Source organism: Engystomops pustulosus, chromosome 4, assembly GCF_040894005.1.
Source record: "Engystomops pustulosus chromosome 4, aEngPut4.maternal, whole genome shotgun sequence".
Lineage (NCBI taxonomy): Eukaryota > Metazoa > Chordata > Amphibia > Anura > Leptodactylidae > Engystomops > Engystomops pustulosus.
Window position 1 is genome coordinate 14,369,213 of NC_092414.1, and position 27,931 is coordinate 14,397,143.

Sequence of the window (27,931 nt, forward strand, 5' to 3'; positions counted from 1 at the left end):
GAAATTAATGAAAGTTTTCAGAGGTCATCAGAGATTAACCAGCCCCCCACATTACCCAAACCAAACTGGTGGCAAAGAATTCTGCTATGTTTATGCTGGTTTGTGCTGCTCAAATTTTTGTTTGTGCTGCTTTTGAATAAATGAACAAAAAATTAAAGGTCAAAAGTTCAACTAGCCCCCCCACATTAACTGAATCAAACAAAACTGGTGTCAAACGTTAGTTCTACATTTGTGCTGGTTTGGGCAGAAAAAATTTTCATTTGTGCCGCTATTATTTTTAAGGTATGTTCAATTGTTTACATAGGGTAATGGTGCTTAGGATGAACTTGTAAAAAACAAACCTAGTGACACTTCCCTGGTTTGATCACCAGGGGGAGCTAGCAAACACATTGTACTTTGGAAGAGATGAACTCTGTTGAACTCTGGAAAAAAGTATGAATATATTAATATAAAAATTGAAAGCGGCACAAATGAAAATTTTTGCTGCACAAAAATGGCACTAACGTTTGACACCAGTTTTGTTCGATTCGGTTAATGTGGGGGGGCTGCTTGAACTTTTGACCTTTAATTTTTGTGTTCATATATTCAAAACAAAAGCAGCACAAACAAAAATTTGGGCAGCGAAAAACCAGCACAAACGTAGCAGAATTGTTCGGCACCAGTTTTGTTTGGGTAATGTGGGGGGGCTGGTTGACCTCTGATGACTTCTGGAAACTTTCATTAATATCTTAAAAACGATAGCGGCACAAACTAAAATTTTTGCTGCACAAGCCAGCACAAACGTTTGACACCAATTTTGTTTGATTTGAACAAGGTGGGGGGGGGGGGAGCAACTTCACTCAGGTAAAGAAAGGTCCTCTTTGAATTGCATCATATACCAGAGGTCATGTATACAAGTGACTTTGCATATGAACGTTATTCATTTTGGACTCATGTTCCCGGCAGGTCTGTTGTAGGTATAAGGTCCATGAGGATCAGGTTTCTAGTCAGGCTCTAGAACTTTTTGTTTTTGTTATTTCTTCTCTCATCTCCAAATTAGTTTTAAAATTCTAAATAAATAATTATCAAAAGAAAAAATATAAATATCCAAACATGACATACAGAGGACTAAAAACTTATTACTGCTCAGCCGCACCCTGAATACAAAGAGTTAATCCCGCCCTCTTATCTCTGCGCGTCATTCTCAAGAATTGTAGTTTCGTTTCTCTCTTCCTCCTCTTGCAGCCATGGCGTCTGCTGATCTGAGAGAGGAGCTGGACTGCTCCATCTGTCTGACCACTTATACAGATCCTGTAATGCTGAGATGTGGACACAACTTCTGCCGGGTCTGTATTGATCGTGTGCTGGATACACAGGACGGGTCTGGAGGTTATTCCTGTCCTGAATGTAGAGAAGAGTTTCAGGAGCGGCCGGCACTGATGAGAAACTTAGCTCTGAGGAAGATAATGGAGAATCTACTGACTACTCAACCAACACCGAGAGAAACCGGGATCTTCTGCTCTTACTGTGTGGACTCTCCTGTACCTGCTGTGAGGTCCTGTCTGATGTGTGAGGCTTCTCTGTGTGATAAACACCTGAAAGTCCACAGCAAGTCACCAGAACACGTCTTATCTGACCCCAGCACTTCCCTGGAGAACAGGAAATGTTCTGTCCATAAGAAGATTCTGGAATATTACTGCACTAAGGAGAACATCTGTATCTGTGTGTCCTGCAGTTTGGCCGGAGAACATCGGGGACACCAGGTGGAGATGCTGGATGAGGCCTCTGAGAAGAAGAAGAAGAAACTGAGAAATGTTCTCCAGAAACTGATGACAAAGAGGAAGGAGACTGAGGAGAGAGTCCAGAGTCTGGAGGAGAGCAGGAGAAAAGCTCAAGAAAAAGCATCTGGAGAAGCTGAGAGAGTCACTGCCCTGTTTATAGACATCAGGAGACGACTGGACGACCTGGAGAAGAGGGTCCTGAGTGACATCTCCAGGCAGGAGAAGGAAAAGTCCACCCCTCTGTCTGCTCTGATCCAGAAGCTGGAGATACAGAAGGACGAGCTGTCCAGGAAGATGAGGCACATTGAGGAGCTGTGTAACATGACTGATCCACTGACTGTGTTACAGGAACCAGACACAGGTGACTTGTGTGATCCTGAGGAGGGGGGAGGTGATGAGGACACAGGGGGACATGATAACCAGCGCCATGATGTAGATGATCTGGATGTGACTGTGATCTCAGACACATTACACACATTATGTGACATAATATCAGGTATAAGGAGCGGGATCTATGTGGAGGGTCCTGGAGACATATTACTGGATGTAAACACGGCTCATAATAATCTCCATATATCAGACGACCTGAAAACTGCAACCTGGACACAAGAGACGCAGAATCGTCCAGAAACAGCAGAGAGATTCCAGTGTCCTCAAGTGATGAGCAGCCGGAGATTTACCTCAGGACGACATTACTGGGATGTGGAGAGCAGTAGATCAGAGAGGTGGAGGGTCGGGATGTGTTATCCCAGTATAGACAGGAGGGGGTGGCAGTCATACATTGGAGATAATAACAAGTCCTGGGGTTTGTGGAGATTTAATAATCAGTACTCAGTGAGACATGACAGTGACTGGACCCGGTTATGTGACAATATCTCCAGTGATAGATTCCGGATCTGTCTGGATTATGAGGCGGGGGAGTTGTCCTTCTATGAGCTGTGTGACCCCATCAGACACTTACACACCTTCACCACCACCTTCACCGAGCCCCTTCATGCTGTGTTATGGGTAGTGGGAGGTTCTATAAAGATATTAGGGGGAGGCAGGAAGTGGGAGAAACCATCATAAAATGTGTCTCTGGTTCTACATTATTTCCTTTATTTTCCTGTTGATCAATAAACGTCTATAAATTCTGTATAAAGATTGTCCAGTCCTTCATCACTTCCTCACAGCAAGTTCCTGAGAGAAAACTGGTGAAAATAGATCTCTGCTTGCTGTCATTCTATAGAAGCCTCATTGTTTATTTCCTGTAGGGATAAACCGGTTCCTGGTCATGTGATGTCACACAGGTGCACATCTCGAATACAGTAATCAGAACTGTGTGTTATAACGAGCCGTGCACCTATGTGACATCACATGACCAGGGATATAACAAGCAGTGCACCTGTGTGACATCACATGACCAGGGATATAACGAGCTGTGCACCTGTGTGACATCACATGACCAGGGATATAACAAACCGTGCACCTGTGTGACATCACATGACCAGGGATATAACAAGCTGTGCACCTGTTTGACATCACATGACCAGAGATATAACAAGCTGTGCACCTGTGTGATGTCACATGACCAGGGATATAACAAGCTGTGCACCTGTGTGACATCACATGACCAGAGATAAAACAAGCTGTGCACCTGTGTGACATCACATGACCAGGGATATAACAAGCTGTGCACCTGTGACATCACATGACCAGAGATATAACAAGCTGTGCACCTGTATGACATCACATGACCAGGGATATAACGAGAATACTGAATGACCATAAGCAGAGTTCTAGAAGACGATGAAGAAGTGATACAGATAGTATGAGAGGGACAGGAATTCCAGGATTTTTAATTGTCACTTTTTCTCCTTCTGTTTTGAAAATTTGTTGGGAAGCATTTCCTATAGCAGTGATGGCGAACCTTTTAAAGATCGAGTGCCCAAAATGAGACCCAAAAACTGCTAGCTTTTCCCAAAGTGCAAACACAGCAATTTAGACAGTATCAATCTTATTGCTACCAGAATTTTGGAGCTCCAATCCGACCCTGTCCACACCTTTTCACTCTTAGGACAGGACCAAGCAGCACAGGTAGGGTCACTTTAAAATAGCAGGGCACTACCTGGACTGCAGGAAGGTGCCATGTCTGGCAAAATCTGTGCCTGGGAGACAGCCCGTGTGCCCACAGAGAGACCTCAGAGTGCCATCTCTGGCACCAGTGCCATAGGTTAGCCACCACTGTCCTATAGCCTGCGGGGGAGGGTGGTCCTATCATACACCTGGGGGCGGAGCCTCTAGTATATCAGGCCTATCATGCATCTGGGGGCGGAGCCTCTAGTATATCAGGCCTATCATGCATCTGGGGGCGGAGCCTCTAGTATATCAGGCCTATCATGCATCTGGGGGCGTATCCTCTAGTATATCAGGCCTATCATACACCTGGGGGTGGAGCCTCTAGTATATCAGGCCCATCATGCATCTGGGGGCGGAGCCTCTAGTTTATCAGGCCTATCATGCATCTGGGGGCGTATCCTCGAGTCTAGTATATCAGGCCTATCATACACCTGGGGGCGGAGCCTCTAGTATATCAGGCCTATCATGCATCTGGGGGCGGAGCCTCTAGTATATCAGGCCTATCATGCATCTGGGGGCGGAGCCTCTAGTATATCAGGTTCATCATACACCTGGGGGAAGAGCTCAGCTCTATGTAATGACAGCTTATATACAGCACCTCAGCTCTATGTAATGGAAGCTTAGATACAGCAGCTCAGCTCTATGTAATGACAGCTTAGATACAGCAACTCAGCTCTATGTAATGGAAGCTTAGATACAGCAGCTCAGATCTATGTAATGGCAGCTTAGATACAGCAGCTCAGCTCTATGTAATGACAGCTTAGATACAGCAACTCAGCTCTATGTAATGACAGTTTAGATACAGCAGCTCAGCTCTATGGAATGGCAGCTTAGATACAGCAGCTCTTTGTAATGGAAGCTCACATACAGTTGCTGAGCTGTGTGTGATGGCAGCTTAGATACAGCAGTTCTATTTAATGGCAGCTTAGATACAGCAACTGTATGTAATGGCAGCTTAGATACAGTGACACAGATCTTCTTAATGGAAGCTTAGATACAGCAGCTCGTTGTAATGGCAGCTCAGATACAGCAGCTTTATGAAATGACAGCTTAGATACAGCAGATCTATGTAATGGATGCTTAGATACAGCAGCTCAGTTCTATGTAATGGCAGCTTAGATACAGCAGGTCAGCTCTATGTAATGGCAGCTTAGATGCAGCAGCTCAGCTCTATAGAATGGCAGCTTAGATACAGCAGCTCTATATAATGGCAGCTTAGATACAGCAGCTCTTTGTAATAAAAGCTTAGATACAGCAACTCTATGTAATGACAGCTTAGATACAGTGACACAGCTCTATTTAATGGAAGCTTAGATACAGCAGCTCAGTTCTATGTAATGGCAGTTTAGATACAGAAGCTCTATGTAATGGCAGCTTAGATACAGCAGCTTTTTGTAATGGCAGCTTAGATACAGCAGCTCTTTGTAATGCTTAGATACAGCAGCTCTTTGTAATGGCAGCATAGATACAGCAGCTCTTTGTAATGGCAGCTTAGATACAGCAGCTCTTTGTAATGGCAGCTTAGATACAGCAGCTCTAGGTAATGTCAGCTCAGATACAGCGGCTCAGCTCTATGTAATGGTAGCTTAGATACAGCAGCTTTTTGTAATGGCAGCTTAGATACAGCAGCTCTATGTAATGGCAGCTTAGATACAGCAACTAAGCTCTATGTTATGGCAGCTTAGATACAGCAGCTCTATTTAATGGCAGCTTAGATACAGCAACTCTATGTAATGACAGCTTAGATACAGTGACACAGCTCTATTTAATGGAAGCTTAGATACAGCAGCTCAGATCTATGTAATGGCAGCTTAGATACAGAAGCTCTATGTAATGATAGCTTAGATACAGCAGCTCTTTGCAATGGCAGCTTAGATACAGCAGCTCTTTGTAATGGCAGCATAGATACAGCAGCTCTTTGTAATGGCAGCTTAGATACAGCAGCTCTTTGTAATTGAGGCTTAGATACAGAGGCTATATGTAATGACAGCTTAGATACAGCGACACAGCTTTATGTAATGGCAGCTTAGATACAGCAGCTCTATTTAATGGCAGCTTTGATACAGAAGCTTTATGTAATGGCAGCTTAGATACAGCGACACAGCTTTATTTAATGACAGCTTAGATACAGCAGATCAGCTCTATGTAATGGCAGCTTAGATACAGCAGCTCTATTTAATGGCAGCTTAGGTACAGCAGCTCTATGTAATTGCAGCTTAGATACAACATCTCTTTGTAATGGCAGCTTAGATACAGCTACTCAGCTTTATGTAATGGCAGCTTCAATACAGCTGTTCAGCTTTATATTATGGCAGCTTAGATACAGCATTTCTAAGTAATGGCAGCTTAGATACAGCTGGTCAGCTCTATGTAATGACAGCTTAGATACAGTAGCTCTATATAATGGTAAATTAGATACAGCAACTCAGCTCTATGTAATGACAGCTTAGATACAGCAACTCAGCTCTATGTAATGGAAGCTTAGATACAGCAGCTCTATGTAATGTCAGCTGAGATACAGCAGTGCTATTTAATGGCAGCTTAGATACAGCAGCTCTATGTTTTGGCAGCTTAGATACAAAAGCTCTATGTAATGGCAGATTAGATACAGCAGCTCAGCTCTATGCAATGGCAGCTTAGATAAAGCAGCTCTATGTAATGGCAGCTTAGATACAGCAGCTCTATGTAATGGCAGCATAGATACAGCAGCTCTTTGTAATGACAATTTAGATACATCAACTCTATGTAATGGCAGCTTAGATATAGCAACTCAGCTCTGTGTAATGGCAGCTTAGATACAGCAGCTCTATGTAATGGCAGCCTAGATACAGCAACTAAGCTCTATTTTATGGCAGCTTAGATACAGCAGCTCTAGGTAATGGCAGCTTAGATACAGCAACTAAGCTCTATGTTATGGCAGCTTAGATACAGCAGCTCTAGGTAATGGCAGCTTAGATACAGCAGCTCTAGGTAATGGCAGCTTAGATACAGCAGCTCTAGGTAATGGCAGCTTAGATACAGCAGCTCTAGGTAATGGCAGCTTAGATACAGCAGCTCTAGGTAATGGCAGCTTAGATACAGCAGCTATAGGTAATGGCAGCTTAGATACAGCAACTATGTAATGTCAGCTCAGATACAGCGGCTCTATGTTATGGCAGCTTAGATACAGCAGCTCTATGTAATGGTAGCTTAGATACAGTAGCTCTATGTTATATAGGTTCAATAAACTTTATTGCATGCAAGCAAAAAGCCTACAAGTCAGGCACATGTTCGGGTCGCAGCCCCATATTTAGTTATGTCACGACTTTATATGCATGTAGGTCTTAAGCTCAGCAAGGCAAACATAAACATACCTAAAATTCGAACAACCAGTTAAAAGTGAAAAAGAAGGGGAGAGGGTGAAGAATAGGGGGAGGCAAGGAAAAGAAAAGGAAAAAAAAGGAGGAGGGGGGACAGAGGTTTGATCACTACATCTCAAGGGTGGGAAGGTGCCCACCGTTGTTGGGTTGTTATATCCTACTGTTAAGCCCCCTGAGTCCAAGGGAGTAGAGCGGGTGAATTCCTGAACGTCTCCCATTTGTACCAAGTTTTATGGAAAACATCATACTGGTTGTTATCTAATGCTCTCAATTCTTCCATACGTCTAAGACGATCCATCTCTTCCACCCATAATAATCTGGTAGGTGGGGAGGTGGATTTCCACAACCTAGGAATACCGAGTCTCATTGCCACAATAAAGTGACATAAGAGACCCTTTTTGATATCTTTAAGCCTACCTGGGAGCATCGACAACAAGGCAACGAGCCACATAACTGCTTATAAGGGCGCGGTCACACGTTGCGTTTTGCTGCGTTTGAAAGCTGCGTTTTGGTTTGCGTCTTAGATCGTTGCACAGTAATGTAGTAATGGTTTTCGGTTGTGTTTGTCATCCGCTGTTCGCTCATAGCGTTTACATGTTCCGTTGTGTTTACAGGCCTATCATACACCTGGGGGTGGAGCCTCTAGTATATCAGGCCCATCATGCATCTGGGGGCGGAGCCTCTAGTTTATCAGGCCTATCATGCATCTGGGGGCGTATCCTCGAGTCTAGTATATCAGGCCTATCATACACCTGGGGGCGGAGCCTCTAGTATATCAGGCCTATCATGCATCTGGGGGCGGAGCCTCTAGTATATCAGGCCTATCATGCATCTGGGGGCGGAGCCTCTAGTATATCAGGTTCATCATACACCTGGGGGAAGAGCTCAGCTCTATGTAATGACAGCTTATATACAGCACCTCAGCTCTATGTAATGGAAGCTTAGATACAGCAGCTCAGCTCTATGTAATGACAGCTTAGATACAGCAACTCAGCTCTATGTAATGGAAGCTTAGATACAGCAGCTCAGATCTATGTAATGGCAGCTTAGATACAGCAGCTCAGCTCTATGTAATGACAGCTTAGATACAGCAACTCAGCTCTATGTAATGACAGTTTAGATACAGCAGCTCAGCTCTATGGAATGGCAGCTTAGATACAGCAGCTCTTTGTAATGGAAGCTCACATACAGTTGCTGAGCTGTGTGTGATGGCAGCTTAGATACAGCAGTTCTATTTAATGGCAGCTTAGATACAGCAACTGTATGTAATGGCAGCTTAGATACAGTGACACAGATCTTCTTAATGGAAGCTTAGATACAGCAGCTCGTTGTAATGGCAGCTCAGATACAGCAGCTTTATGAAATGACAGCTTAGATACAGCAGATCTATGTAATGGATGCTTAGATACAGCAGCTCAGTTCTATGTAATGGCAGCTTAGATACAGCAGGTCAGCTCTATGTAATGGCAGCTTAGATGCAGCAGCTCAGCTCTATAGAATGGCAGCTTAGATACAGCAGCTCTATATAATGGCAGCTTAGATACAGCAGCTCTTTGTAATAAAAGCTTAGATACAGCAACTCTATGTAATGACAGCTTAGATACAGTGACACAGCTCTATTTAATGGAAGCTTAGATACAGCAGCTCAGTTCTATGTAATGGCAGTTTAGATACAGAAGCTCTATGTAATGGCAGCTTAGATACAGCAGCTTTTTGTAATGGCAGCTTAGATACAGCAGCTCTTTGTAATGCTTAGATACAGCAGCTCTTTGTAATGGCAGCATAGATACAGCAGCTCTTTGTAATGGCAGCTTAGATACAGCAGCTCTTTGTAATGGCAGCTTAGATACAGCAGCTCTAGGTAATGTCAGCTCAGATACAGCGGCTCAGCTCTATGTAATGGTAGCTTAGATACAGCAGCTTTTTGTAATGGCAGCTTAGATACAGCAGCTCTATGTAATGGCAGCTTAGATACAGCAACTAAGCTCTATGTTATGGCAGCTTAGATACAGCAGCTCTATTTAATGGCAGCTTAGATACAGCAACTCTATGTAATGACAGCTTAGATACAGTGACACAGCTCTATTTAATGGAAGCTTAGATACAGCAGCTCAGATCTATGTAATGGCAGCTTAGATACAGAAGCTCTATGTAATGATAGCTTAGATACAGCAGCTCTTTGCAATGGCAGCTTAGATACAGCAGCTCTTTGTAATGGCAGCATAGATACAGCAGCTCTTTGTAATGGCAGCTTAGATACAGCAGCTCTTTGTAATTGAGGCTTAGATACAGAGGCTATATGTAATGACAGCTTAGATACAGCGACACAGCTTTATGTAATGGCAGCTTAGATACAGCAGCTCTATTTAATGGCAGCTTTGATACAGAAGCTTTATGTAATGGCAGCTTAGATACAGCGACACAGCTTTATTTAATGACAGCTTAGATACAGCAGATCAGCTCTATGTAATGGCAGCTTAGATACAGCAGCTCTATTTAATGGCAGCTTAGGTACAGCAGCTCTATGTAATTGCAGCTTAGATACAACATCTCTTTGTAATGGCAGCTTAGATACAGCTACTCAGCTTTATGTAATGGCAGCTTCAATACAGCTGTTCAGCTTTATATTATGGCAGCTTAGATACAGCATTTCTAAGTAATGGCAGCTTAGATACAGCTGGTCAGCTCTATGTAATGACAGCTTAGATACAGTAGCTCTATATAATGGTAAATTAGATACAGCAACTCAGCTCTATGTAATGACAGCTTAGATACAGCAACTCAGCTCTATGTAATGGAAGCTTAGATACAGCAGCTCTATGTAATGTCAGCTGAGATACAGCAGTGCTATTTAATGGCAGCTTAGATACAGCAGCTCTATGTTTTGGCAGCTTAGATACAAAAGCTCTATGTAATGGCAGATTAGATACAGCAGCTCAGCTCTATGCAATGGCAGCTTAGATAAAGCAGCTCTATGTAATGGCAGCTTAGATACAGCAGCTCTATGTAATGGCAGCATAGATACAGCAGCTCTTTGTAATGACAATTTAGATACATCAACTCTATGTAATGGCAGCTTAGATATAGCAACTCAGCTCTGTGTAATGGCAGCTTAGATACAGCAGCTCTATGTAATGGCAGCCTAGATACAGCAACTAAGCTCTATTTTATGGCAGCTTAGATACAGCAGCTCTAGGTAATGGCAGCTTAGATACAGCAACTAAGCTCTATGTTATGGCAGCTTAGATACAGCAGCTCTAGGTAATGGCAGCTTAGATACAGCAGCTCTAGGTAATGGCAGCTTAGATACAGCAGCTCTAGGTAATGGCAGCTTAGATACAGCAGCTCTAGGTAATGGCAGCTTAGATACAGCAGCTCTAGGTAATGGCAGCTTAGATACAGCAGCTATAGGTAATGGCAGCTTAGATACAGCAACTATGTAATGTCAGCTCAGATACAGCGGCTCTATGTAATGGCAGCTTAGATACAGCAGCTGTATGTAATGGCAGCTTAGATACAGTAGCTCTATGTTATATAGGTTCAATAAACTTTATTGCATGCAAGCAAAAAGCCTACAAGTCAGGCACATGTTCGGGTCGCAGCCCCATATTTAGTTATGTCACGACTTTATATGCATGTAGGTCTTAAGCTCAGCAAGGCAAACATAAACATACCTAAAATTCGAACAACCAGTTAAAAGTGAAAAAGAAGGGGAGAGGGTGAAGAATAGGGGGAGGCAAGGAAAAGAAAAGGAAAAAAAAGGAGGAGGGGGGACAGAGGTTTGATCACTACATCTCAAGGGTGGGAAGGTGCCCACCGTTGTTGGGTTGTTATATCCTACTGTTAAGCCCCCTGAGTCCAAGGGAGTAGAGCGGGTGAATTCCTGAACGTCTCCCATTTGTACCAAGTTTTATGGAAAACATCATACTGGTTGTTATCTAATGCTCTCAATTCTTCCATACGTCTGAGACGATCCATCTCTTCCACCCATAATAATCTGGTAGGTGGGGAGGTGGATTTCCACAACCTAGGAATACCGAGTCTCATTGCCACAATAAAGTGACATAAGAGACCCTTTTTGATATCTTTAAGCCTACCTGGGAGCATCGACAACAAGGCAACGAGCCACATAACTGCTTATAAGGGCGCGGTCACACGTTGCGTTTTGCTGCGTTTGAAAGCTGCGTTTTGGTTTGCGTCTTAGATCGTTGCACAGTAATGTAGTAATGGTTTTCGGTTGTGTTTGTCATCCGCTGTTCGCTCATAGCGTTTACATGTTCCGTTTGCGTTAGATGACTGCGTTGGTCTCTTTAATTAGCTGCGTTTGTAGCTTGCGGTCGCTATGTGCGTGCGTGTGTGCTGTGCGCTTACGTGCTGCGTTTGATGTCTTTTTTGTTGCGTCTCGTCTGTCATAGCATTTGTTTCCCGCCCAATTCTGCTCATGCGCTGGGTCTCTGAAGAGGAGCAGGTTTTTCGTTCTGCAGTGAGGTGGTATCGAAAATGGCGGCGTATCATCGTCTCAGGCTGGATGCATCTAAAATTATTTGCCTTGTAAGTGTTTTTTCCCTATTTTCCTTCATATCTTGTTGTTCCTGGTTTTTTTTTTTTTCTTTTAACAGTAACTTGCTTTTTTTTCTTGTTTTGTTTTTTTTTTTTTTTTTTTTGTAACGCTTGGTTATTTTATTGACTTGAAAATTTAACTTACTGTAGCATAGTGGTTAGTTTTCCAACACTTAATTTTTGTACTCTCACTAACAAGGGTATAACATGTTTTTTTTTTTTTTATTTAAAAATTATATTTTTTGGGAAGGGGGGGGCGGAGCAGATGGCTGTTCTGCGTAAATGGGAGATGTCGCCCATGTATGCGTGCAACGGCATATTACATAGTATGCGTCAATTGGCAAATTGCATGTACGCATCTATGATGGCGAAAAGAAGACAGATGGTGACCATGGAAGAGCATCATGGATGCCAGAAGTAGCCTTTTTAAGGGTTCATAAATTTTACAGCCTACTTCATACTAAAGGGGTCTGGTGGACTGTATACTTTTGTGGCATGGTTGGTGCGAAACTTAAGGGGGCTTGCTTGCAGGATATTGGTTGCTGGCTATATACTCATGTGGGATGGCTTGCAAGATATTACAGGGGGCTTGCAGTCTATATACTACAGGGAATTGTAAGGAATATAATATTGGGGGCTGTCTATTTTCTCCAGGGGGCAGGCTGGCTATTTCATGTAGGGGCTTTGCTTTCTATATACTGTGATACAGTGAACAATGCTTTTCCCCTCAATTTTGTTGCCTTGTGTCATTTTTCCCTTACGTCCCCATGACGGCCCACCTGGAGGATGACCCCTTGACCTCTGTAGGGACAGGAAGCAGAGAAGTTAAAAGGCCCCACCCCGGCATCCGTACTCCAGTGTCTTCCTGTCCCTACACAGGGCAGGGAGCAGAGATAGATCTCTCCTCACGGGCCTCCTCCAGGGGGGCAGTGGGGGGAGCACAAGTCTGCAGGCACGGGCCGACCCTTACCCTGCCAGTTCCCGGACCTCGCCTCGGCGCATCGCGCGTCCTCCCTGGCTCCGTGGGGAACTGTTGTGCCGGCTCTACCCCCGACTCCGCGTAGTTCCAGGGTACCCGGAAGTCGGAGCACGCGTGGTGGCTCCGGTCACGTGCTCCGACACTTCATTGGTGAACTTCCGGTCGCACCGGAAGTGCCGATTGGAGTCACTGGTTGGCCGAAGCCGGATCACGTGCTGCGGCACACGAATTACAGGACTTCCGGTCGCACCGGAAGTGACGTTTGGGGGCTCGGCGGCGCCAAAATTTAAAAGTTTGGTCGCAGGTAGTCACTCTGACTCTGAGGTCTAGATCGCCTACCACTACGCCGATAAGGTACTGTACACTACCCTGATGTGTTAATGTACTTGATTCTGCATATATTGTACTGCTGTATGTGAATAAGCCCCCTTACCTATGATTATAGGACCCATGGAAGTATCTATCTTTTCTAGCGAGGTCCTGACCATGGAATCTTCTGTATCAGATCCCCTGTCTACAGGCCCTGTGAGTGTCTTAAAGATTAATGGGGCAGGGGCTCTATTCATATATATGTTATATCCCCTGTAAATACTAAGCTGTCACTTATCTCTTGGCAGGAGCCGAAAGAGAAAGTGAGGAGCAAAGATCCCTCTAAAGATGGGAAGAAATCAGCCTATCGTAAATGCAACATGTGCAATACAAGGCTTAATTCTAATTATAAAAAACCAGTATGCAAGGAATGTCTGGATAACCTTCTAAAAGAAGAGCGAACAGGCTTTAGGGATGAGATACGTGCTTTCATTAAAGAAGAAGTCCATTCTTCTGTAGCCTCCTCCATAGCCTCACTTAGCCTCCCTGGGCCCCCACCCAAAAGGGCCTTAATATGTGCCTCAGAATCAGACCCTGACTCAGAGGATAATTCCTCCTTTAAGGATTCTCTAGAATTGGAGCCGTCCACTTCTCTATCCGCTTCAAAAATGGAATCTAGATATCTGTTTTCCTCTGACGACTTAGACCAATTGCTTAAAGCCATTCGTGATACTCTAAAAATTGAAGAAGTGGAGGAAGCTAGATCCATTCAGGATGAGCTGTTTGGCATCCTTAGATCCCAAAAAAAGAGAGTATTCCCCATTAACGATACTCTCAAACAACTCATTCAGGAAGAGTGGAGAGATCCAGAAAAGAGGATTTCTGTGTCTAAGGAATTCAGGAATCGTCTATTATTTGACGAAAATGATACTAAATTCTGGAATTCACCTCCCAAGGTTGATGTCCAGGTAACAAAATTAACAAAGCGCACTGACCTGCTCTTTGAAGACTCTATCCAGCTAAAAGATCCTATGGATAGGAAAGCTGACTGTTTACTTAAAAAAGCTTGGGAGTCTGCTATGCTTAACCTAAAAGCGAATGTAGCCACTACCTCGGTTGCCCGTACGATGTACTTCTGGCTATCTGAGCTGGAAAATCACATTAGGGAAGGCACTCCCAGAGAAATCCTGTTAGAAACTCTCCCAACTTTAAAGTCGGCTACTGCCTTATTGCCGATGCATCTGGTGAATCCGTCAGGTTCTCTGCAAAAGAAGGAGCATTGTCCATTGCAACTAGAAGAGCGCTATGGCTAAGGCAATGGTGTGGGGATTTCAGGTCAAAGTCCAAACTTTGCAGCATTCCATTTGAGGGAGAATTTGTGTTTGGTCCTGAACTTGACTCTATTCTGGAGAAGGCGGCGGACAAAAAGAAAGGGTTTCCTGAGGTTAAAAAACCACCCAGAAAACAGCCCTTTCAGGACTTTAGAGAGCGAAAAAATTCATACAGAGGCAAAGGCAAGCAAGGGCGCTGGAGCCATCCGAAAGGAGGTAGAGGTAGAGGCTTCCTCCTCAGCTCCAGTAATTCAACCTCATTTGGGAGACAATGACGCCAGAGTGGGAGGAAGGTTACTAGGGTTCCTTGCACGATGGTCCCAGATCACATCCAACCCTTGGATTCTGGACATAATAAAGCAAGGGTACAAGCTAGAATTAACATCTCTTCCTCCCCAAAAGTTTATCCTGACCAGACTGGGGTCTCAAAAGTTGACTGCTTTAATTTTTCAGGAAGTCCAGAAACTCATGCAGATGGATGTAATTACACCTGTTCCAGAAGAAAAGTGGAAGGACGGTCACTTCTCCCCCTTGTTTCTCATCCAAAAGCCAAATGGATCCCACAGGATGATTTGCAACCTCAAAGGTTTGAACCAGCATCTCTTGTACAGGAAGTTCAAGATGGAGTCAATAAAGTCTGCAGTAACACTGATCCATCCAGGAGCCTACATGTGCACGATAGACCTGAAGGATGCGTATTACCACGTCCCTATCTACCTTCCGTCTCAAAAGTTTTTGAGGTTTGCAATAGTCTCACCACAGGGGAAGAAACTATGCTTCCAATACAGGTCTCTACCTTTCGGGATAGCATCAGCGCCAAGAGTGTTTTCAAAAATCATCATAGAGGTCATAGCCTTCTTAAGAACACATCAAGTCCTGGTCGTTCCATACCTGGACGACTTACTCATAATAGCGAAAAATCGAGAAGAACTTATTCTACACCGAGACTTTACAATCCAAACGTTACAGAATCTGGGATGGATTATAAACTGGGAGAAGTCTGCCTTGCATCCGGATACTCAGATCCTTTTCCTGGGAACCCTCCTGGACTCTGTGAACCAGAAATCTTATCTTCCCAGAGAAAAGTCAGAACGCCTGGTAGGTCAGGTCAGCGTTTTTCTCCATCGCCAGAGATGCTCGATAAGAGATGCTATGAAGCTCCTGGGGCAGTTAACATCTTGCATCCAGTGTGTCCAGTGGGCACAGAACCATACGAGAGTCCTGCAAGGTTGGATACTACAATCATGGGACAAAGATCCCCTACGTCTGGACAATTACATCAGCATTACTCCTGCGGTCAAACAGTCCTTAGTGTGGTGGACCATTCCTACACACCTACAGAGGGGAGTTCCATGGCATCCTTGGCCCCTATCTATAGTCCAGACAGATGCAAGTCAAAAGGGCTGGGGTGCGAACATAGCAGGGTCCTTCTTCCAGGGAAGTTGGCCTCCTCATATCCAAAGAATGTCGTCCAACTATCGAGAACTGAGGGCAGTCCTGGAAACCCTGAAGACAGCCAGTCATCTTCTGGTGGGACAACACGTGAAAGTCCTATCGGACAACTCAACGACAATAGCCTACCTACAGCATCAAGGGGGTACAAGATCTCCAGACCTTTCAGACCTCTCGAGCGAAATATTCTCATGGGCAGAATTGAACATCAAGTCTCTATCAGCAGTTCATCTGAGAGGGAAGGACAACAAGGTGGCAGATTTTCTGAGCAGGAAAAAACTAGACCACAACGAATGGTGTCTGAACCAAAAAGTATTCCAGCTTCTAACCCAGATGTGGGGAATACCTGTAGTGGATTTGTTTGCCACCAGGGAAAATACGAAAGCGGAATTTTTCTACTCTCTCAGTCATTCAGAGACCACCTCGAAGTTAGATGCATTCAGCCACAAGTGGGACGCTCCTCTGGCATATGCCTTTCCTCCTCTGCCTATAATTGCAAGAGTTCTTCGGAAAATTCAAAGAGACGAATCCAAGGTCATTCTCATTGTTCCCTTCTGGCCCAAAAAGAGCTGGTTTCCGCTCCTAAAGAAGATGGCTCTAGCAGAACCTCTAATGCTACCCATTCAGGAAGATCTCCTCCATCAAGGGCCGCTTTTTCATCCAAAGCCACAGGATCTCAAGCTCTCGGCCTGGATCCTGAAAGGAGCTTTTTGAGGGCAAAAGGCCTTTCGGACAAGGTAATCTCTACTCTACAATCCAGTAGAAAACCAGTTACCTCAGCTATATACCTGAAGATATGGAAGAAGTTTATTTCTTTCTGTGGTCCAGCAGTTCCCAATCAATCTTCTCCTAATATCTTACAGATCTTAGAATTCCTGCAAGCCGGGTTCGACATGGGCCTTAAGACTAGTACCCTTAAAGTCCAGATTGCAGCACTAAGTGTGTTCTTTGATTCATCCCTGGCGGATCATAGATGGATAAAGAGGTTTGTAAAAGCGACTATCCGAATCAGGCCCTCAGTGAAACCTTCAGTAGCTCCCTGGGACTTATCCTTAGTGCTAAATTTTCTTACTGGACCTCAGTTTGAACCAATTGAATCTGTAAGCCTTAGAAACCTTACCTTGAAAACTGCCTTCTTAATTGCAATCACTACTGCAAGAAGGATTGGCGAGATTCAGGCTCTATCTATAAATGAACCTTATTGTTTAATTTCAGATGATAGGATCATTTTAACGCTTGACCCAAACTTTGTCCCCAAGGTTTGCACAGCTTTCCACCGAAACCAGGAAGTGGTCCTACCTTCATTTTGCCAGAATCCAAGAGCCGCTAAGGAAATCAGCTGGCATTCCCTGGATGTAAGAAGAATAGTACTCAGGTACATAGAAGTCTCTAAGAGCTGGCGGAAGGACTCTAATATTCTTCTCCAATTCCAAGGGAAAAACAAAGGGAAGAAGGCCTCAAAATCATCCTTATCCAGATGGATAAAAACCGTCATCAAAGAGGCTTATGAGGCTCTGGAAATGGCTGTGCCAGATACCATAAAAGCCCATTCCACAAGAGCGATGGCTACCTCCTGGGCTGAAAGAAGAGGAGCCACAATTGAGCAGATATGTAAAGCGGCTACCTGGTCTTCTTCACTTACCTTCGCAAAACATTACAGATTGGACATTCCGAATAACATGGACCTTTCCTTTGGGAGAAAGATACTACAGGCCGTAGTCCCTCCCTAAAAAATAATTCATCTGGTATATCTCCAGGTGGGCCGTCATGGGGACGTAAGGGAAAAAGTGAATTAGTCTTACCGGTAATTCCATTTCCTTAGTCCACCATGACGGCCCATATATTTTTCCCACCCTAGATATGTCATTTAATGTATTTAAAAATCTTGCTTGATTTAATTGTTTGTGCATATTAACAGGCAATAAATCGGGTTGCATCCAAGCCGGTGTAGTTATTTGGTAGACACTGGAGTACGGATGCCGGGGTGGGGCCTTTTAACTTCTCTGCTTCCTGTCCCTACAGAGGTCAAGGGGTCATCCTCCAGGTGGGCCGTCATGGTGGACTAAGGAAATGGAATTACCGGTAAGACTAATTCACTTTTTTTTTCAAGATTTCATCGGGCAGTATGTGGCTCTGCTTTTAATCTTTTTGCCTTTCACTTGAGTATATACAGTGTAAGGGCTCCTTTACAAGGCTGTGTACGTGGGCCTACATGCGGCATTATATTTTCAGATGCATGTATGTCCCCACTTGCTGTACGCCAGCAATACGATGCCACACGTGTGGTACCAATCGGGCACGCACAACGTGCATGCTCTATCTTTCGGTGAGTGTGCGGTCGTGCGTTGCTGTTTACTATGGATGGAGGAAGGGCCATCTCCTCTCCCTCCAACGCGTTCCGCCTGCATGGGCGGCCTTCCTTTTTTTTTTTTTTCATTTTTTAAATATTTTACATGATTTATTACAAGGTTTAATTTTTAAGTAAAAACAGGCACATTTAGACACTTGCAAATTAAGTCATTAATTGTTTAAAAAGCAAATTTGTGTTTGGTTATTTTAGGTGCATGAGCGACCCATAATCTGGGATCTTCAACATAAAGACCATTTAAATACAAAGTTGAAAGACAAAGCGTGGATGGAAATTTTTAAAGAGATCCATACAAATTGGCAAACTATGGATGCCCGTGAAATTAAACGTCTTGGTAAGTTGCACATTTAATCATTTTTCAAAATTATGCTGAATCAGACCCCCACCAAAACAAATTTTTTTTTAAAAAAAGGGACGTATATACGGCCAATATATGTCCGCCATAGAGGGCAATGGGTGTGCACCGACATACATTATCAGTACGGTGCTGAACACGTGCGTCACCGTTCCGCTACATAATACGTGTTAGGACATATCCTTGTTGACATCACAATACGGGGCAGTGCAATGTATTGCCAAATGGACATGGGCTTGGATGATCCATGTCGTCCCACCTGTTCCTTTTCAAAATGGTTCTAATGTATGCCCTTGTTTACACTTTAAGGTGTGCATACATTGTGTGCCTGGTAGGTAATTTTTTTTTTTCCAATTCTTCGGACACATGCATTGTGAGTATCTTTCATTTCTTTTATGTCATAGCGTGTCTAATATCCTTTTTTTTTTAAGGGGTTTCGAATTACAGTTTATACATTAATGTTTTAAACACATTTGTTTGTCTTGAAACAGATGCTGATATTCGCAATCGGTGGCGTTCAATGAGGGATCGTTTTCGTAAAGATCACTCCATGTATGAGAAAAGTGGGTCCTCGCCCAGCAAAATTAAAAAATATATTCATTATGATGAATTACTATTTTTGGCGCCCTCACGTACATTGCGCAAGTAAGTTTTCGTCACTTTTAATTGTTTTTTTATTCAAATATTCACATTGACTTACTTTTTACTGAACAAACATAATACGCTGGTGTTTTGATTTGTCCAACACTGTATTATATTGCCCTCTTTTTATTTTTTGGAATTTCCAAAAACCATTTTTTTTCAAAAAAATAGGCTGCTTAACGTTGATCAGATAGCTCTTTTTGTCATTTTGAAATTTGGTAAATTTTGCAATATGACAAATTTCAAAATTTGTCCCAGATTGGGGGTCATTTAATAAGGGGCCGAGTCACCATTTTTGAGCATTTAGAAGAAATAAAACAAAGTAACGTAATTTTTCTAGGTAATGAGAGGCATTTTCAGCAAACGCGCTCGGAGTGTGTCTCATCTGCGCAGGGTTGCACGCAAAGCAAATTGTTGCCCTAATAAAACCCAATGGATTTTTGGAAAGCAATGCGTTGAACTCCAATGCAATCAGACGGACTTCAGCCCAGCAGCGACACATGGTGGACATTGGGCGCACTGCCTTAGTGTAGCGCTGGAATAGCCAAATCCACCACATAGAATGCGCTACAGGATCGCGAATGGACAGGGTAATTTAAGTAACCACAATGTTCGTTTTTTGCAACTTTTTGACAAAAATGCTTTCAGACATTCGCTTACCAGTGTTGCTGCTACCTCCACAAATTAAATTTTTATGTTTTAATCCCCCCAAAAAAAGGCAACACATTGAATTTGTGAAATGTGTATGTGTAATCATGGTCCTTTCAACATGATTTATTGAGAAACATCCCAAATGTCCATTAAATCCTTCTGTTGAAAATTTTTTTATTTGTAATTGTTATTTTTAAATTTTAACATTCTTTTTTTGATTGTGAATTTTAATAAATTTTCATAAATTTATAACAAAAAAAAGGCCTTAAATTTTTAATCAATCTTTTTGTACTTCAAAATCAAAATAGGACCCAAGGAAACATTCCACATGCTGAGCCAAGCACTAGCCAAGAAAATGTGGACTAGGAACACAGCTCCGATGATCCAATGGACGAAAATCAAGAAGTAGATATGGAGGGGATTTTTATAGACGAAATGTCAGACTCTCCACCAGCCATTGTTGAACCACTAACTAGACCAAAAAATGTTAATACCCGACGTCAACAACGTCCCACTACTCGCAAAACAACTAATGTACCAGCCATTGAGAACGCGGCAGTTTCGTTCTTACAAAGGGCGAGCAGGGAGGATGCCTATGATGGTTTTGGTAGGGTAACTGCTGGAGAGTGCAGACGTTTACCCGAAAATAAACGCAACATATACATGACTTTTGCTATTAATTTGGCACAGATAATGCTTGATTGTCATGTAATTCCAGGGATAGATGTACTAGTAACAACTATTCGCACAGTTCTACCTCCACGACATGAAGTAGCATCACTTCCTGATACACAACCTGTCCAAAGAGATATGCCACATTATTCATCCCATCAGTCAAGTCAAGCCACACATTTTGAGCAGAGGAAAACAATGCAGTATGCCAATGTCCAAGGAAAAACCACACAGCCTAGTTTATTGCAGATGCTACGTGATGAGCCAGAGGTTTGGAGTGTTTCAAATCCCCCTTCTCCGTTACAAACGGTAACTGCTCTACCACCCTCTACTTTTGATATTTAGTTTTTTTGAAACAAAATTGGCGAACATTTGCTTAGTTGAAAGATGTTTTCTGGTTTTGGTAGCATTTAAATTAATGTCTCCTTTTGAAAGTTGAAATATGAGGGGCCGGCGCCAATGTGGAATGTTTACTGCAATTTTTTGGGCAAACACATTTTGATTAATCTTTGGGCATCTTTTTTAAAAGGAATCCTTTTTTTTTTTTTTTTTTGTCCAAAAATGAAAATTGGTGCCTTCAAAGACATATTTTGCAACATTTGTAGTCTTGCTTACAAATCTAAGTGTTTTATGGTTAATACATTGTTGAAAATTTTATTGGTTCAAAAATTTGCATTAAAAATGCATAACTTTTACAGGCATTATCAATCTTTAAAAATCTTTTTTTTGTATTGGACAAAATGGAAAAGTGTTGGTTTCCATTAGACGAATATTGATACTTTGACAGTATTTCTGTAAACCAAAATTTTAAAAGAGAAAAACAGATTTAGCTGCTTATTGTACAACATTTGATGTTTACAACTGTTTTGTTAAACCTTTGTTAAATAAAAATTTTATGCATTATTTTTGGTGAATAATTTTTTGATGCTCTGACTGATTTTTTAAAGGTGAGTGTGTATATATGCAAGCACGTGCATAGCATTGTCAACTTTTACCTTTTTTTTAAAAAAAAATGCTCAAAGTGTAAATGTTGAAAGGACGTTACTGAGTAAACGTTTTTTTTGACCAAAAAAAAAATAATATACATCGCCTTACAATAGTCATACTGTAAATTTTACCACAGTTTAATTATTCAACTATTATGTTTAAAAATTTGAAAAAAAAGAAGGCTTTGATCACCGCTAGCAACGGCCAAATGTTGACCTAACATTGGCCCACCACCGCACAACAGCAACAGGGTCCTTGCATACGTCTGCAAAGATGATTTGAAAAAAACATAGAAAGGATTCCAAAAAACCTTGCACATGTGCTGCTAAAATATGCCAAGCAACTTGCACACAAGAGCGTGATGTCAAAAGGCCTTGCGCATTAGCTTCACTGATGCTTTAAGAACAAGGTGAATTAGCAGTTGCGGCTTTCAAAAGTTAAAGCCTGCAAGACAGCTTTTACTATCCATTGAGGTTGCCAACATATGACAAGTAATGTTATTTACAGATGCTAGAGGGACAGTATGTTCCAAAATTATTCAAAATTGGCAAAATTTTCTAAAAAACTCCATTTAAAAAATTGAACTGATATTTGTTGTAATTTTTAATGAACATTTTAAAAACAAAGGAATGTGATTTGTTGAAACGATAAAAAATTACATATATACAGGAGTTGGAGGGCAAACAAAATCTGGGACAATATATTGACTTGTGTCTTTGTTGCGGATCATTTTTCAAACATTATTTATATTTTTAACGACATTTGTAGGTTATTCAGTAAAAATGGATGGTAGCACAAAACAAACAAATTTGAAATAATATATAAATTTATTCACTATTCAAAAAAAAACACAGTTGTTTAATTTTCAAAAAAAAAAAAAAAATTATTCAAACCATAAATACAAAGATTCATCAATCAGAAAATTAAAAAAACATCAAACTCAAGATTCATCTTGCCATGGTACATATCCATCTTCGGAAACAAAATAATTTGTAAAGCAATCCCTAACCCGCCACCCAGACACCACAGAACAATTACATGTTGATCGTGTATTTACAGGAACACATTCATGGTTGGGCACACTTTCTACAAAACTTGATATTGGTTTGTTAAGGAAATTATGCATCACACAACATGCTTTAACAACATCGTCCACTGTACTAATTTTTAAACACATTGCAGTGCGTAGTATCCGCCAATGATTGGTCAAAAGACCAAATGCACATTCAACCACACGCCTTGCGCGAGATAAGCGTGTATTAAAAATTCTTTTGCTTGCAGTTAAACCACGGTTGCAAAAGGGACGCATCAACTGCGACTTAATCCCAAATGCTTCATCACCAATGAAAACAAAAGGTAAGGGAGGTGTATTTGGGGAAAGGGGCTGAGGATTGGGAATTTCTAAATGAGAAGTCAAAAAACTCTGACCCATGTGGCTGCTCTCAAGAATTCGTGCATCATTTGTGCTCCCATACGAACCCATCTCAATACATATGAAATTTAATTTGCTATCTGCAATGGCCAGTAAAACTAAAGAAAAATATTTTTTATAATTATAAAATTGAGAGCCAGAATTTGGAGGCTGGATCACACGAACATGCTTTCCATCAATTGCACCAATACAATTGGGAAATTTTGTGGAAACATAAAAATCATGTGCAATTTTTTTTAAAAAATCCTGATTTGGAATGGGCATTACAATAGGTTGCAAAATGTCCCACAAAGCCACACTTGTCTCTTTTACAATTTTGCAAATTGTGCTTCTACCCACAAGAAAGAGGTAGTGGAGAGATGAGTAGCTCTCGCCTGTTGCCAGAAATCTGTCAAAAAAAAAAAAAAAATTACATTTCGAATATATATCATTTAGCACATTTATTTAAAATGATAAAAGTAGAACTTGCCTTAAAGTTATAAGCAGGCGTTCCTCAGGTGCAATGGCTTGACGCATGACAGTATCTTGCCGTGTTAATTTTGCACGACAGAGTTCAAGGAGGTAATCGAACTGCTCCACGGAAAGCCGAGTATATGAAACAAATTTTGCAGGGTAGCTGAATAAAAGTGAAAATAAGTACACATTAAGGAAAATAAAAACTAGATCAAAAAAGGAGATAAAGTAAACTATTTACCAACGCAGTGGGGCAAATTTACTTACCCAGTCCATTCGCGTTCCAGCGGCGGCTTCTCCGCTCTGGATTCGGGTCCGGCCGGGATTTAATAAGGTAGTTCTTCCGCCGTCCACCAGGTGGCGCTGCTGCGCTGAAAGTAAACTCATCGCGCCGGAATGCACCGAGCTGGACCAGGTGAAGGTAAGCGGTCCTTATGCGACACATTTTCGGTTTTTAAATGCGGCGGTTTTTCCGAATACGTCGGGTTTTCGTTCGGCCACGCCCCCCGATTTCCGTCGCGCGCATGCCAGCGCCGATGCGCCACAATCCGATCGCGTGCGCCAAAATCCCGGGGCAATTTAAGTACAAGCGGCGCAAAACGGAAATATTCGGGTAACACGTCGGGAAAACGCGAATCGGGCCCTTAATAAATGACCCCCAGTGTGTTGAATATTTTTACAAAAATTCCATGAGTATCATGAAGTTGCAGGAGCGGATGAATCCAGTATCTTCTTTGTGCTTTCTGCTGATTTAGCTGATCAATTTTCCAAAAAATTTAATTAAAAAAGAAAATAAATATATACATATATATATATATATATAAAAATATACACAAAGAGGCAAAAAAATTAAAAAATTTTTAAAAAAAACCATTACCAGACGCAGACGCCTTCGCCGACTTTGCATCCCAAAATAAATAGCAACAAAAGCTCCAACAGCTTGTTGGGAGACCCGGGGCATATCCTCCATTATTCCAGAAAGAATAGAGAAAACACCACTATGTAATACACTGTACACACAGTAAGGGGCGCAGCGATGTCCAGGCAAAAAGCTGTTCCCTGCGTTTGTAATATATTATTGAAACGCACCTGTATCTAATTAGGGAATTAAACTGGCTGCGTTTCAAATGAACAAAACGCATCCTGCTTTCAAAACGCATGCGTTTAGAAACGCATTCAGCAAAGCGCAACGATTACAAACGCAGACGAAACGCAACGTGTGACCGCGCCCTAAAGGTCCCAGATGGCATTCCAGACTGCTGCCACCACTCCACAGTCCCACCAGATATTTCAGTGTGGCAACGCCAGCAGGTAGGAGAAACCAAAGGGAACATTTTGTGCAGACGAACGGGGGTCCTGTACCACCTGGTAAGAATTTTAAAATAAGTCTCCTGAATTTTGCTAGACACCGACATCTTATGTGTTAGGAGGAGGGACTTTTCCCACTGTTCTTTAGTGAAAGATTTGCCCAACTCCGCTTCCCAGGCCCTCATGTAGGGCAGTGCCAGGTCCTCCCCCTCACACCCAGACAACATCCCGTAGGCTAGAGACGCTCCATGAGGCACCGGTTTACCTGAACTGCAAATAGATTCAAATGCCGTAGATGTGGATGGCAGGGTTCCCCCCGAGGTCAGAGCCTGAATAGCACTTCGTAGTTGTAAATAGTGTAGCCCAGGGGCGTTGCTAGGGTGGAAAAACATCCGGGGCACGAGCCCCAATGCATGTGTATCAGACTTTTAGTAATGCCCCCCCTGTACATAACCCCCTCACATGTGCTTGTGCCAATAACAACCTGACAGTGTATACAGCTACAGAAACCACAGGAGAAATCCCTACTTTTTCCCTCCAGTGACTGCAGGTGACGTCTCCTCCATCTTCTCCATTAGGCATCACCACATCTTATGTTCCCCATTGTCCCTACATCTTGGACAGTGTTATCCTGCTGCCGCCCCTATCAATCTCCCCCAAATACTGTAAGGCTGCATTTAAACACCAGGAGCTTGTTACCCATCACACTGGTCTCACTAGAAACGCAAATGAGATCAAACTGAGGCCTGTCCTAGTGTGAACGTGTGAACACGCCCCAAGAAATGTCCCCCACACAGCCCCCCAGTAACGTGCCCCGCACAGCCACAAAGCAATGACCCCCATACATCTACCACACCCAAAATGTTCCCCACACAGCTACCCTCAGTAGCTAATGTGCCCCCACACAGCTACCCCCAGTAGCTAATGTCCCCCACACAGCCCCCCCAGTAGCTAATGTCCCCCACACAGCTACCCCCAGTAGCTAATGTCCCCCACACAGCTACCCCCAGTAGCTAATGTCCCCCACACAGCTACCCCCAGTAGCTAATGTCCCCCACACAGCTACCCCCAGTAGCTAATGTCCCCCACACAGCTACCCCCAGTAGCTAATGTCCCCCACACAGCTACCCCCAGTAGCTAATGTCCCCCACACAGCTACCCCCAGTAGCTAATGTCCCCCACACAGCTACCCTCAGTAGCTAATGTCCCCCACACAGCTACCCCCAGTAGCTAATGTCCCCCACACAGCTACCCTCAGTAGCTAATGTGCCCCCACACAGCTACCCTCAGTAGCTAATGTGCCCCCACACAGCTACCCTCAGTAGCTAATGTGCCCCCACACAGCTACCCTCAGTAGCTAATGTGCCCCCACACAGCTACCCTCAGTAGCTAATGTGCCCCCACACAGCTACCCTCAGTAGCTAATGTGCCCCCACACAGCTACCCTCAGTAGCTAATGTGCCCCCACACAGCTACCCTCAGTAGCTAATGTGCCCCCACACAGCTACCCTCAGTAGCTAATGTGCCCCCACACAGCTACCCCCAGTAGCTAATGTGCCCCCACACAGCTACCCCCAGTAGCTAATGTCCCCCCACACAGCTACCCCCAGTAGCTAATGTCCCCCACACAGCCCCCCCAGTAGCTAATGTCCCCCACACAGCCACCCCCAGTAGCTAATGTGCCCCACACAGCCACCCCCAGTAGCTAATGTCCCCCACACAGCCACCCCCAGTAGCTAATGTCCCCCACACAGCCACCCCCAGTAGCTAATGTCCCCCACACAGCCACCCCCAGTAGCTAATGTCCCCCACACAGCCACCCCCAGTAGCTAATGTCCCCCACACAGCCACCCCCAGTAGCTAATGTCCCCCACACAGCCACCCCCAGTAGCTAATGTCCCCCACACAGCCACCCCCAGTAAGGGGGTCAATTGATGGTTTGTCACGTATTTCCCCGCTGTGTTCCGCTCTGGCTTGACATGTCCCGCCTCCATCTGTGTTCCGCCCCCGACACCTACTTCCTTCTCTGGATGGCTGCAGTGAAGCCAGGAGGCGGGGTAGGCATCTTCCCGCTGCTGTGACGATCTGGTCTTCGGCACAGTCAGTCACACCTCCCCCTCATCATGATGCCCCTTTCCCGAGTTTGGCCCCCCCCCTCCGTGTGACGACATGCCTTCTGTGATGGGGCTCTGTGTGTGAGCACAGCCCAGCACCTCCCATCAGTCCGAGTTTGGCCCCGCCCCCTCCACTGAGGATATGCCTGCTGCGATGCCTCTTATCAGTGAGTGTGTATCAGCTCCCTGCCCCCTCCCCCTCCTCCCCCCTCTCACAGCCGGGAAGAACACATGTAGCAGAGCCGGGAGTGTGCTGGAGCAGCAGCCATGGTGTCAGGTATCTGTGACTGCTGTGTCTGCATAGGCAGCTCTTGTGTGAAGTACTTCACTTCCCATAGACCCCCTGCCAACTAAACCCCTCCCCCAGTGCCTGCTATTCTGCTTTATTTTACTAGATGTGACTTAACCCCTTAACCACCAGGCCCTTATTTATTTTTGCGTTTCCGTTTTTCATTCCTCACTTTCAATGTCCATAACTTGTTATTTTTCCATGTGCAGAGCTGTGTGCGCTTGTTTTCTGTGTAACACGGTGTCCTCTCTAGTAACGGTATTATATATTCCGCGCCATGTACAGGGAAGCGAGAAAGAATCCAAATGCAGCGATATTGGTGAAAAAACACATTTGCGCCACTTTATTTTGTTCCCTGTTTCTACAGATTTCACTGCGCCCCACATATCACCTCTGCTTTATTCTTTGGCCAGTACAATCACAGAGACACCACATTTATAGAAGAATTATTGTGTTTTAGTAGATTTTTTAAAAATTGTAAATGTTTTGTAGAAAAAAAAATTCTTAATTTTGCCATATTTTGGGGCCAATAACTTTTCTATACTTCGGTGTGCGGAGCTGTGTAAAGAGGACCTGTCACCCTGAAAGACGGCACTAGGAGGGCGCGTTCACATGTTGCACTTTGGTTCCGTTTTCATTGCGTTTGAAACACATTACATCAGCTGAGGAGGCGATTTGCCTAATTACATTACTGTTAACATTTCCGTTTACAGAATGCACTCTAAACGCAATGTCAACGCATGTGTTAACAAACGTAAACAGTAACGTAATTAGGCAAATCGCCTCCTCAGC

General features: G+C 43.4%; 2 protein-coding genes across 3 annotated transcripts; one reads left to right on the plus strand and one right to left on the minus strand.

Annotated features, from left to right (window-relative positions):
* Positions 1-1,196: 1,196 nt before the first annotated feature.
* On the plus strand, positions 1,197-2,901 carry LOC140126115 (E3 ubiquitin/ISG15 ligase TRIM25-like). The gene has a single exon (XM_072145229.1). It carries the CDS (start codon positions 1,227-1,229, stop codon positions 2,826-2,828), a length of 1,602 nt encoding a protein of 533 aa, XP_072001330.1. The 5' UTR covers positions 1,197-1,226; the 3' UTR covers positions 2,829-2,901.
* A 19,316-nt stretch (positions 2,902-22,217) lies between these two features.
* Positions 22,218-26,845, minus strand: LOC140128859 (uncharacterized). 2 transcript variants are annotated; one of them, XM_072150562.1, is made up of 3 exons: positions 26,755-26,845; positions 23,445-23,591; positions 22,218-23,363 (listed from the first exon to the last, which is right to left on the minus strand). In XM_072150562.1, exons 1-3 carry the CDS (start codon positions 26,799-26,801, stop codon positions 22,484-22,486), a joined length of 1,074 nt encoding a protein of 357 aa, XP_072006663.1. In that variant the 5' UTR covers positions 26,802-26,845; the 3' UTR covers positions 22,218-22,483. The 2 variants fall into 2 exon arrangements, with proteins under 2 accessions (XP_072006663.1, XP_072006665.1); XM_072150564.1 differs by lacking the exon at positions 26,755-26,845 and adding an exon at positions 25,002-25,520.
* Between the last annotated feature and the right edge of the window lie 1,086 nt (positions 26,846-27,931).